Source organism: Nerophis lumbriciformis, linkage group LG03 (assembly GCF_033978685.3).
Source record: "Nerophis lumbriciformis linkage group LG03, RoL_Nlum_v2.1, whole genome shotgun sequence".
NCBI lineage: Eukaryota > Metazoa > Chordata > Actinopteri > Syngnathiformes > Syngnathidae > Nerophis > Nerophis lumbriciformis.
Genome location: NC_084550.2, coordinates 68,199,900 through 68,212,651, shown reverse-complemented (window position 1 = coordinate 68,212,651; position 12,752 = coordinate 68,199,900). Strand labels below are relative to the sequence as shown.

Here is a 12,752-nt window from a genome sequence, read left to right as displayed (position 1 = left end):
TACACATACATACATACATACATATATATATATACCTATATATATATATATATATATATGTATATATATATATATATATATATACACAGTATATATATATATATATCTACATCCTGAAAATATGTAAACAAAACTGTGTTTAGATAATTGATACTTCAAACTTGCATAAATAAATATTAAGGAATATAACATAACTCGGCTTCTGAGAGCTTCAAAATGTAATGAATAAAATGCTAAAGTTGTTGATAAAGAAGCAATTATTTTAATAATTAAATATGGTTATTTTAAATGAATTATTATGATCATTTAAAATTAATTATTTCAAATATGTTTATTTTAATGTATAATTCTATGGCTGGATGTATTAAAGAGTCAGAAAAAATACAAATAAAAATACAATTAATTTGGATGTTTTTAGCAAAATATAGTAAAAATGTATTTAGTTTAGTTTTTTTAATTAATAAATATATTTATTTTTAGGTAAGATAAACATAATAATACAATTTATCTCTAGTCTGGATGATTTAGTTCTTGTCACCCTGTTGTCCTCCCATCCTCACTCAGGTCCCTGCATGGAGCTGGAGGGGGCGTGGCCTCCAGCTCCGACTGAAAATCGGGAGATTTTCAAGAGAATATTTGTCCCGGGAGGTTTTCGGAGAGGCGTTGAATTTCGGGAGTCTCCCGGTAAATTCGGAGGGTTGGCAAGTATGACAACATGTACCAAATAAAATTGCTTCGAGGTCGGTAAGCAAAACCAGAATTATTCCGTACATTAGGCGCGCCGGGGTAAAAGGCGCTCGGTCGAGTTTTGAGGAAAAAAAAAGATTTTAGGTGCGCCTTATAGTCCGGAAAATACGGTATTTGAAATGAGGAGAGGGTGGATTTTGGTGACATGAACTGTGTGAATAATGAGACCAAAGATCAAGGTATTAAGGTCTTTCAGCAGCTTCTGTGCTCACATGAAGGGTTCTCCCAATAATGTAACCCATAAGGCGACAACCTAAGTGATGAATAGAAACGTACTTACTGTATGATCGCTCCACCTCGGCTGTGACGCATTCAAGGACTTTAGGGATACTTCCAAGACTTGTCCTTTTCATCAGTGGAAGAGGTGACACGTGGACGGGTCAACAGTGCATCTATTGAACAGCAGAATGTTAGTAAGAGTATTTTTTTTTTTTTTACTGGACCACACAGACTGTAGAGTTGAACATTTCTTTCTAGCCTTACTGTTTGTATTCACAGGATGGAAAGTCACGGCGGATGTTCCTTACATGCTGTTACGAAAAATAAAAGCAAGAGACCACAAACTTGTCTTTTTTTGTGCACAAAAAAAAATCTCACATCTGCCACTGTCACAGCTAAAATAAGCAACAAACAAAGTATCATTCAAATGGAGGACCAAACAGTAAACAACTTTTAATGTTGTAATAATTATAAACAATCCATTATTGGAAAAGAATCGCAATAATGTGTAATGTCAGGCAAATATAGGGTGAAAAAACGAATGAGCTCAATGAAATCGCAACATAAGCTTTCACAGGGTATTTTGAATATTTCCACCATACAACATGCTCAGCGGATATGTTGCCGAAAGAGCGGTTTAGACGCAGCGACACGACTATTTCCAGGCGACAATGGAAATACCGACACTTGAATGAGCCGGATGTAAAAAGAAATCGAGGTACAGGAAAGAAGATGAGCAACCACAGGTCGAAACACAACCACGAAGGTGAGCAAAAGCTAGAAAAAAATTCTGATCTGTTAAAAGGATCGGGACAGACAGAACTAGAGCAGCCTACAGAACTACACTTGAGTGCAAAATAAAACCCCGCGACAAAATCTGCTAATTGTTCGCGAGAAAGCAATTACTATTAACTTTTTTTAGACCTAAATTGGAAAAGTCAGGAAGAAATCAAGCATAACGTTGAACCACTCTTCAAGAAGGAAAGTTACTGAATACAACTAAAATGTTAAATCAATGGGTAAAAATTAAATTTTAGCATTAAAAGTATAATTTCTTCATACTAGCAGATAAATAAAATGATCAGTGCTGCTTAATTTAGGGCAGCTGTGTCTTTAACCCCACGTTAGATGGTCTAATAAATTAGGCAAGGCGATTCTGTTACATAGCAATCGCAAGCTGTGAGGATCTTCATGCTTTCACCAAAACAAGCGCAATTTACTCTTTATCACCACCCCGAGTTCTCCTGGTTGTACTACGGATATATTTAGAAGAACAAATATGGTCTCATACGTCGGAGACAAAAACATGACTTTTGCTATTCAAAGAGCTAATTCCGCGTGTTCCTTGCAGACCACCTCCAGAGAGATGGTGTCATCACCACTTCTTTCAAACTTGCCACTACCAGCTGAGAAAGAGTGAATGATCAGTGGCTTTGTGGCCCACACATGTCCACTGACAAGAGTTCTTGAACAGCCAAAGACTTGGCAGTTGGAAACGTTGCTTCAAGCCGTGTGTCCCCCCTCGCTCTGTGTCTCATCCTGTAGGGCAGACGTGTGAGACCACCTCCATCTTTCCCTGCGACCAGACGGCCTGGAGACCCTAAAGGGATTCAGGGGCACGTGAGGGGTCAGATGACACGGTACTTTGGAGCTTTCCTCCTCAAAGACGCCAAGGGTCTCGTCCCTCCAGCAGCGCTGATTCCAAAGACGCCAGCTCGCTCCTTGGGCTTGCCTGGGCGCGTGCAGGGAAGCAGTGCCTTCGCTCCTCCGTCAGCCTGGCACGCCGCCCCCTCGCTCTGCTCTTCTCTCTTGTGATTGGTTGGTTTTCTCGCTCCGGTTACTTTCACGCAGTGGTGTAGCGGTGGAAAACGGGTATCCTTATTTGTTCGTTTTTTTTGTTATCACCCAGATTTTAAACTCTGATGAACTGAGCTCATATAGGCCAAGCACCTTTCAGCAGTCTAAGAAACAAGAACAAAAACATCATTGCAGTCACTGGCCACAACATTAGGGACAATTGCTCTAGGTCAGGGGTCGGCAACCCGCGGCTCTTTGATCACTCTGATGCGGCTCAGCAGCTTACTTGCTGAACCCTTCAATGTTCCTGCAAGACTACCGGATTTCAGTGCCTCTCGCGGAATACTCCCGGGATTAATATTCACCGGCTTTCACCTTTACGGCCATTATAAGGGCGTGCCATGATGGTACAACATTTGGCGCCCTCTACAATCTGTATTAACAGAGTGCCAACCCAACACTTGTTATACTATATACATCTTCTGCTTGCACACGTACGTGACAGCAAGGCATACTCGGTCAACAGCCACACAGGTTACACTGACGGTGGTCATATAAAACAACTTTAAGACTTTTACTAATAATGCGCCACACTTTGAACCAATACCAAACAAGAATGACAAACACATTTCGGGAGAATATCTGCACCTTAACACAACATAAACACAACAGAACAAATACCCAGAATCCCATGCAGCCCTTACTCTTCCGGGCTACATTATACACCCCCGCTACCACCAAACCCCGCCCACACCCCAACCCTGCTCCCTCACACATGTGTGTCGGTTGAGGTGGGCGGGGTTTGGTAGCGGGGGTGTATAATGTAGCCCGGAAGAGTCAGGGCTGCATGGGATTCTGGGTATTTGTCCTGTTGTGTTTATGTTGTGTTACGGTGCAGATGTTCTCCCGAAATGTGTTTGTCATTCTTGTTTGGTGTGGGTTCACAGTGTGGCGCATTATTAGTAAGAGTGTTAAAGTTTTTTGTTTTTTCTATACCGCCACCGTCAGTGTAACCTGTGTGGTTGTTGACCAAGTATGCCTTGCTGTCACCTACTGTGCAAGCTAAAGCCCCATACAACGTGTGGCTGATCAAGCACGCTGGTTGTAGCTGACAAGCGCCATTCATATAAAACCCGCGTGCCGCACCAGCATTCAAGTTCCATATTAAGGTATGGGCAGCGTGTCTGAGACCCCTGGTTTCAGTGGTTTGTATATAGCACAAAGCAAAAAAAGTACTTTTTATGCAGGGTTATTTCATTTAATCTTTCAAAAAAAATTTGCGGCTCCCATTGTTATCTTTAATTTGTGAAACTGGTCAAAATGGCTCTTTGACTGGTAAAGGTTGCCGACCCCTGATCTAGTACAAACTACAATGAACCTTCAGTCGTCCCTCGTTTATCGATGTTGCCTGTGTCTTTTAGAGTCCATTTTAAAATGATCTTGCTCGTTTTTAAATCCTTACGTGGTCTTGCCCCACCTTACCTCTCTGAGCTGCTCCACCTCTATGTCCCCACCCGGTCCCTCAGGTCAGCTGATCCTGGAGGTACCCAAATCAAAGTGCAAGCTCAGAGGGGACAGAGCCTTCTCTTTTGCTGGTCCTAAAGTTAAAGTTAAAGTACTAATGATTGTCACACACACACTAGGTATGGCGAAATTATTCTCAGCATTTGACCCATCTCCCTTGATCACCCTTGACCATCAGGGGAGCAGTGAGCAGCAGCGGTGGCCGCGCCCGGGAAACATTTTTGGTGATTTAACCCCCAATTCCAACCCTTGATGCTGAGTGCCAAGCAGGGAGGTAATGGCTCCCATTTTTATAGTCTTTGGTATGACTCGGCCGGGGTTTGAACTCACAACCTACAAACTCTGGAACGATCTCCCTCTCCATGTGAGACAGGCCCCTTCTTTGGCTACTTTTAAGACCCTTCTTAAAAAACATTTTTATTCACTGGCTTTGAACCCAGCATGAGACTTTAAACCGTTTTTAACTTTTTTAGCTGCTTTTTACCTAACAAATTGTTCTTAGGGTAATTTGTATTTGCTTTTTCAATGTGTATTTTACTTCTGTTTTTAATGTCTTTTGCCTCTATTTTCTTTGTGGTGTACCGCCCTTTGTTCTTCAACTGTGGTTGTTTTTAAAGGGCTTTATAAATAAAGTTGGTATGGTATGATATGGTTAATTGGTTCCGGATTTGACTGCGATATATGAATTCCGGCAAAGTAGGAATCATTCATTATTACCGTATTTTTCGGACTATAAGTTGCATTTTTTTTCATAGTTTGGCCGGGGGTGCGACTTATACTCAGGAGCGACTTATGTGTGAAATTATTAACACATTACCGTAAAATAGGGATGTCCCGATCCGATATTTGGATCGGATCGGCCGCCGATATTTGCACAAAAAAAAAGCGTATCGGCAAGGCATGGGAAAATGCCGATCCAGATCCAGTTTAAAAAAAAAACTCCGGTCCGTGTTTTCCAACGCACCGATTTAAATAATACATTCCACTTTTCTGCTGCTCCCTAATTTCCGTTCCGCATTTTCCAGCACACCTTCAACACATCCACAGGTCTGTGAATTCTCACACAGTTGCTTTTAGCTGCTGGCATTACACGACAGGCTCTTCTCACTCTTTCCCGTGTCTCCCTCTCACAGACAGACAAGCGCACCTTCTTACACATGTCACATACTGTCACGTCACACACGTATACGCCCTCTCCCAGCAGAGAGGTAGCGGCATGGCTAACGTTAGCTGTGATGCTAGCGCAGCCGTGCGCGCAACCTTCCCTCTAAGGTGCGCGCCTGTGCAATTGCGCACTGCTCAAGCGTCCTCTGCGCACGGCAAATCTATGCCACGCACAAAATCAAATAAAAAAATAAGCGCATAACAATTTTCGACACACGGACACGACAGAGAAAACCGTTTTCGTCATCATTGTTCAAATATTGTAACGTCTGTCGAGACGCTTATCTCCATTCGGTGCCACGTGCACACCATCAAAATGCCGAGGCAAACATTTCCACATCAACACCGTATGAAAAAAAATAGTCATTTTTTTAGTTGTGATTTCCTTCTCTGCATGAAAGTTTAAAAGTAGCATATATTAATGTAGTATGAAGAAGAATGTTTTAATGTAGACACATAGAATCATCATACTGCTGTGATTATATGCATCAAGTGTTCATTCAAGGCTAAGGCAAAATATCGAGATATATATTGTGTATCGCAATATGGCCTTAAAATATCGCAATATTAAAAAAAGCCATATCGCCCAGCCCTAGTTCAATGATGCCATTTCTGTTTGTCATGTATAATTTGGTCTATTTTGTGTTTATCCTTGAATAAACAGGTCAGTTTCTTGTTACCAACCATTGTGTATTATTCAAACTCCCCTAATTCAGCTGGCTAGTTGTTATCAAGAGTACTAAAACCCTTTTCAACATGATTCTGACAACTAAGTAGGCTAAATAACTTTAAACTTTAATACATGCTCGGATAGGCCAGTATCGGTCAGTATCGGTATCGGATCGGAAGTGCAAAAACAATATCGGTATCGGATCGGAAGTGCAAAAACCTGGATCGGGACATCCCTACCGTAAAATATCAAATATTATTATTTAGCTCATTCACGTAAAAGACTAGACGTATAAGATTTCATGGGATTTAGCGATTAGGAGTGACAGATTGTTTGGTAAATGTATAGCATGTTCTATATGTTATAGTTATTTGAATGACTCTTACCATAATATGTTACGTTAACATACCAGTTGGTTATTTATGCCTCATATAACGTACACTTATTCAGCCTGTTGTTCACTATTCTTTATTTATTTTAAATTGCCTTTCAAATGGTGTTGGGTTTTATCAAATACATTTCCCCCAAAAATGCGACTTATACTCCAGTGCGACTTATATATGTTTTTTTTCTTCTTTATTATGCATTTTCGGCCGGTGCGACGTATACTCCGAAAAATACAATACCGGTAGTCCATTTTTCATAGCGAGAGCTAGGGCTGGGCGATATATCGAGTTTGTAAGATGTATCAATATATTTAAAAAAAGATATGAATTGAGTTTTTTCTCACTGGCACTCATCGAGGGCAGACGCTCCCCTTACCTCTCCTGCTTGCTTCTTTGTCTTGTCTTAACTTTTTTGTTGCCTCTTTTTGCACTGCTCTCCAAATCTAAACATTGGAACTATTTAACTGGCCTCAACGAAATTGACAAGATCTTGGGTTTGGGGGAACCTGCTTGTCGTGACGGAGCGGACTCTTGGGAGAAGAAGGAGTGCCGCATGCCTGGCGACCCTTTCCAGTCGAGGACGTGAAGATATCTACCTATTCGTAATTATGACAACAGGACATCTGCTGATTGGAGTAAGCGTTGCTCTGGTTTGTCGACAAATTGGAAGTTGCTGGCAGTTTTCAAAGTACCCTAAAGCTGCCACAAATGATTGGAGGATGCGAACTGTGGACACTCTTGTGATTTTGGAACACATCGGACTGTCTGGCCCGCAGGATTTTGAGGACCAGTCATAGACAATTTAGAGTGAAAAGCAAAAGTTATTTTCACTCGTATACAAAACATTCTAACTTGGATTGTTTCCCTGGCTTTGAGACTCTCCCGAAGGACAGTGCAGCAAAGACACAACAAACTCCCTTCTTGTCTCTCATGGACACACACCTGTTGTTGTTGACTTTGGACTTATCGGCTGCACGACATCAAGGCCGCGGAACAGAGACACACTGCAGGCTTACACACACACACATATGCATCCACAAAAATATACGCCACACACACATACCCCACCCCCAATCCAACGCCCTTGACGCAAATCCCATAGGGGTGATGAAAGGATGGTCAGCGCCTGTGAGCTGCGGCCGACCATCATGACCCCGCACCCTCTCCCCTCTGTTGCTAGATATCTTGAGATGTACGTTGTAATATGTGCTTTGCTAAGGAGGTTTTTTTCCCCCGCCCCCCCAACCCTGCCCACCAGCATGTCCCAAATTCCAAGCTGCTGTTTTGAGGCATGTTAAAAAAAATAATGCACTTTGTGACTTCAATAATAAATATGGCAGTGCCATGTTGGCATTTTTTTTTCCATAACTTGAGTTGATTTATTTTGGAAAAACTTGTTACATTGTTTAATGCATCCAGCGGGGCATCACAACAAAATTAGGCATAACAATGTGTTAATTCCACGACTGTATATATCGGTATCGGTTGATATCGGAATCGGTAATTAAGAGTTGCACAATATCGGAATATCAGCAAAAAAGCCATTATCGGACATCTCTAATTGAGATATATATCGAATTTAAGTACAAATATATCGAGATATACTTTTTCGGCCATATCGCCCAGCACTAGCGAGAGCATAAAAACTGTCAACAACCTTCTTAATAAATTTTTGACCATTGTTAGAGCCCCCTAAACATGAATAAACACCTTGCTTTTATTTTTTTACACACGCGTGGTATTTGGATTTTAGTAAATCAGGCCCAAAAGTGCGATGTGGCGAGGGACGACTGTATTAGTAAATGAATAAATGTGCAAATGTATCAATGCTTACAGTCTAGTACTGGGACAGTCCAGTCACACCATGCTGGTAGGCTCGCTCCCCCTGATAGGTGGAGTCTTGAGATAGCGCCACATCAATTTGGGACTTGAATTCATCTCCTAAGTAACTGTCCTATGATGGAAGAAACATCAGAGAGATTTAGAAAACAAGTTCAACCACAGCTGAGTGTACAATGATCAAACCTGGGAAAGCTCCGCCTGGGAGAGCCCCGGCTGGCTCATTTGTGACGGCTGACTCATGTTAATGTAGCCTTGGGTCAGGGGCCCCTGGGAAAAGGGCTGAGAGCCCAAGTCTTGGCTGGCCTGGCTGCCACTCATATGGCCTCCTCTGCTGTGGTTGTTGCCACGGTTTCTCTGGCGACTCCCTCGAGCGTTGCCTCCTCCGCCAGCTTTTCCTTTCATGCCGCCTCCACGACCTGGAGAAGAAATAAGTTAGTCTACACAGCTCACACACGTACACACAACTTCTCTAATCTCACCTGCCATCGAGCCGTTGAGCTGTCCAAGGTAACCAGGAGGAGGCATAGGGGGCATGACAAGGCTGAAGGGGATGGGGATGTTTAGGGAAGTCATGGGATTGGGGCCGCTACCAATCATTCCAATCTGGTCGTGGGTCTGGAAGTACATGTTGGATGTACGCCCTGTTGTGGAAAATGCATCGGTTTGACCGTGATTCCTCTTTTTTTGTCCAACTTTACACAGGTTGGTGAGCATCGTGTGAACCACAGGAGTTTTCTAAGTCAAGATCTCACCATTGCTGCTGCGATCATAAACAGATCCGGGAATAAGGGCTTCCCTGGCGTCATACATGGCTGTGCTCATGAATCGGCCTCCCTGCAGAACCACAAAACAGGTCAAACTCCAGCTCCTGACAGGAAATATATTTAGTAGAGATGTCCGATAATGGCTTTTTTGCCGATATCCGATATTGTCCAACTCTTAATTACCGATTGCAATATCAACCGATACCGATATATACAGTCGTGGAATTAATACATTATTATGCCTAATTTTGTTGTGATGCCCCGCTGGATGCATTAAACCATGTAACAAGGTTTTCCAAAATAAATCAACTCAAATTATGGAAAAAAATGCCAACATGGCACTGCCATATTTATTATTGAAGTCACAAAGTGCATTATTCTTTTTAACATGCCTCAAAACAGCAGCTTGGAATGTGGGACATGAGGAGGTTGAGGTGGGCAGGGGCGGGGTTGAGGTGTAGGAGGGGGGTGTATAATGTAGCGTCCCCCGCAAGGGGTTCTGGGTATTTGTTCTGTTGTGTTTATGTTGTGCTACGGTGCGGATGTTCTCCAGAAATGTGTTTGTCATTCTTGTTTGGTGTGGGTTCACAGTGTGGCGCATATTTGTAACAGTGGTAAAGTTGTTTATACGGCCACCCTCAGTGTGACCTGTATGGCTCTTGATCAAGTATGCATTGCATTCACTTAGGTATGTTAAAAGCCGTAGATATTATGTGACTGGGCCGGCACGCAAAGGCAGTGCCTTTAAAGGGGAACATTATCACAATTTCAGAAGGGTTAAAACCATTAAAAATCAGTTCCCAGTGGCTTATTTTATTTTTCGAAGTTTTTTTCAAAATGTTACCCATCACGCAATATCCCTAAAAAAAGCTTCAAAGTGCCTGATTTTAACCATCGTTATATACACCCGTCCATTTTCCTGTGACGTCACATAGTGATGCCGATACAAACAAACATGGCGGCTAGAACAGCAAGGTATAGCGACATTAGCTCGGATTCAGACTCGGATTTCAGCGGCTTAAGCGATTCAACAGATTACGCATGTATTGAAACGGATGGTTGTAGTGTGGAGGCAGGTAGCGAAAACGAAATTGAAGAAGAAACTGAAGCTATTGAGCCATATCGGTTTGAACCGTATGCAAGCGAAACCGACGAAAACGACACGACAGCCAGCGACACGGGAGAAAGCGAGGACGAATTCGGCGATCGCCTTCTAACCAACGATTGGTATGTGTTTGTTTGGCATTAAAGGAAACTAACAACTATGAACTAGGTTTACAGCATATGAAATACATTTGGCAACAACATGCACTTTGAGAGTGCAGGCAGCCCAGTTTTCATCAATTAATATATTCTGTAGACATACCCTCATCCGCTCTCTTTTCCTGGGGGTCTGGCGGCAGATTTCTTTGACTTTATCGTTGGAAATGCATCTGCTTTGAGTGTCGCAGGATATCCACACATTCTTGCCATCTCTGTCGTAGCATAGCTTTCGTCGGTAAAGTGTGCGGAACAAACGTCCAATTTCTTGCCACTTTCGCATCTTTGGGCCACTGGTGCAACTTGAATCCGTCCCTGTTCGTGTTGTTACACCCTCCGACAACACACCGACGAGGCATGATGTCTCCAAGGTACGGAAAACAGTCGAAAAAACGGAAAATAACAGAGCTGATTTGACTCGGTGTTTGAGAAAATGGCGGATTGCTTCCCGATGTGACGTCACAACCGAGAGCGAATAATAGAAAGGCGTTTAATTCGCCAAAATTCACCCATTTAGAGTTCGGAAATCGGTTAAAAAAATATATGGTCTTTTTTCTGCAACATCAAGGTATATATTGACGCTTACATAGGTCTGGTGATAATGTTCCCCTTTAAGGCATGCCCCAATATTGTTGTCTGGGTGGAAATCGGGAGAAATTCGTGAGAATGGTTGCCCCGGGAGATTTTCGGGAGGGGCTCTGAAATTCGGGAGTCTCCCGGGAAAATCGGGAAGGTTGGCAAGTATGACTGGGGGACGCAACTGCTCTGTACTCCTCCCTACGTCCGCGTACCACTCCGTACAGCGGCGTTTTAAAAAGTCATAAATTTTACTTTTTGAAACGTGGCAGAAGGGTTAGTTCGTCTGCCTCACAATACGAAGGTCCTGAGTAGTCGTGGGTTCAATCCCGGCCTCGGGATCTTTCTGTGTGGAGTTTGCATGTTCTCCCCGTGACTGCGTGGGTTCCCTCCGGGTACTCCGGCTTCCTCCCACCTCCAAAGACATGCACCTGGGGATAGGTTGATTGGCAACACTAAATTGGCCCTAGTGTGTGAATGTGAGTGTGAATGTTGTCTGTCTATCTGTGTTGGCCCTGCGATGAGAGGCGACTTGTCCAGGGTGTACCCCGCCTTCCGCCTGATTGGAGCTGAGATAAGCTCCAGCGCCCCCCGCGACGACGAAGGGAATAAGCGGTAGAAAATGGATGGACGGAAACCGATACCGATAATTTACGATATTACATTTTAAAGCATTTATCGACCGATAATATCGGCAGTCCGATATTATCGGACATCTCTAATATTTAGATTTTCAAACAGAATGAGGCAACCTACAGGGTTGATGGTGTTGACCAGCTTGCGGGGCTTGCTGAACTGCATGAGGCTCTCGCGCAAATTGTTAAGCGGTCCTTCCACCAGCACCTTCTGCTCCTTGTAGTTGTTCAGCAAGTGGTTCCACAGGGGTTGCTTGGACAGAGCTTTAGGATTCCCCACAATGATCACGCCATATCTATGTATGGTAGACACACACACACACCACATCAGTGTTGGAAAGTTGCCACGCACTCATGCGACACTGCGTTGTGCGTTTTTGATCACCTGGCTCTTGTGAGCGCCACGTTAAGACGACGCGGGTCATTGAGGAAGCCAATGCCCTGGTGCTCGTTGGCCCTCACACAGGACAAGATGATAAAGTCCTTCTCTCTGCCTTGGAAAGCATCAACACTGGCAATCTCCACCTCCTGCAGGAAGGAATACACCAATGAGTGTTACGTAACCTAAATTACTATGTCGTCATTTAAGACCACTTGCCCACATACCTGGTACAGTTTGGTGTGAAGGGAGCCACTGAACTGCATGTATTGGACCAAGTAGGACCTCTGCCCCTCATAAGGGGTGATGATACCAATTTGATCAGGTTTGGCACCAGCCTTCAGCAACCTTGTTGTTATTTTCTCCACATTGGCTGCCTCAGTTCTGTGTAAACACAACTAGATTTTCACCAGTACAAATACTGCTTAGGACAGACATTAAGAATAGACTACAATAAACGCTTTATTGCCAAACATGAGAGCATGACACAATTACAGTCCAGATACAGCTTTTATCACTATTAATATGACACCATTATCGGAGCCATATGTATTATCCGGTAAAATATCAACATGAATCGCACAGTTTCAGTATTTTGTAGTGTGGAATGTAAAAAAAGGCTTAATTGAGTGAAATTGCTCACACACAAAACAGTAGGAATGAAAAACAATCTTTTTGTTATTTACTGTCTGGAATGGACTTATGTTTTCTTTCCATGAAATGGTAATTGTTTTTTGGCAATAATATCTCATTAGGTTAGACTCATGACACAGTAAGTTGAATGATGCG

General features: G+C 43.0%; 1 protein-coding gene across 2 annotated transcripts in view; it reads right to left on the bottom strand.

The window, feature by feature from the left end:
* Positions 1 to 1,268: 1,268 nt before the first annotated feature.
* The window catches only part of LOC133589037 (regulator of nonsense transcripts 1), a 53,193-nt gene continuing 41,709 nt past the window's right edge, over positions 1,269 to 12,752 (bottom strand). For both annotated transcript variants that reach the window (XM_061941707.1, XM_061941715.1), the window contains exons 17-24: positions 12,191 to 12,347; positions 11,970 to 12,112; positions 11,706 to 11,880; positions 9,102 to 9,183; positions 8,829 to 8,990; positions 8,533 to 8,765; positions 8,342 to 8,461; positions 1,269 to 2,927 (exon numbers count right to left, since the gene is read on the bottom strand). In XM_061941707.1, coding sequence (XP_061797691.1) covers positions 8,345 to 8,461; positions 8,533 to 8,765; positions 8,829 to 8,990; positions 9,102 to 9,183; positions 11,706 to 11,880; positions 11,970 to 12,112; positions 12,191 to 12,347 — 1,069 coding nt within the window. In that variant the 3' untranslated portion in view covers positions 1,269 to 2,927; positions 8,342 to 8,344. The remainder of the gene's footprint in view (positions 2,928 to 8,341; positions 8,462 to 8,532; positions 8,766 to 8,828; positions 8,991 to 9,101; positions 9,184 to 11,705; positions 11,881 to 11,969; positions 12,113 to 12,190; positions 12,348 to 12,752) is intronic.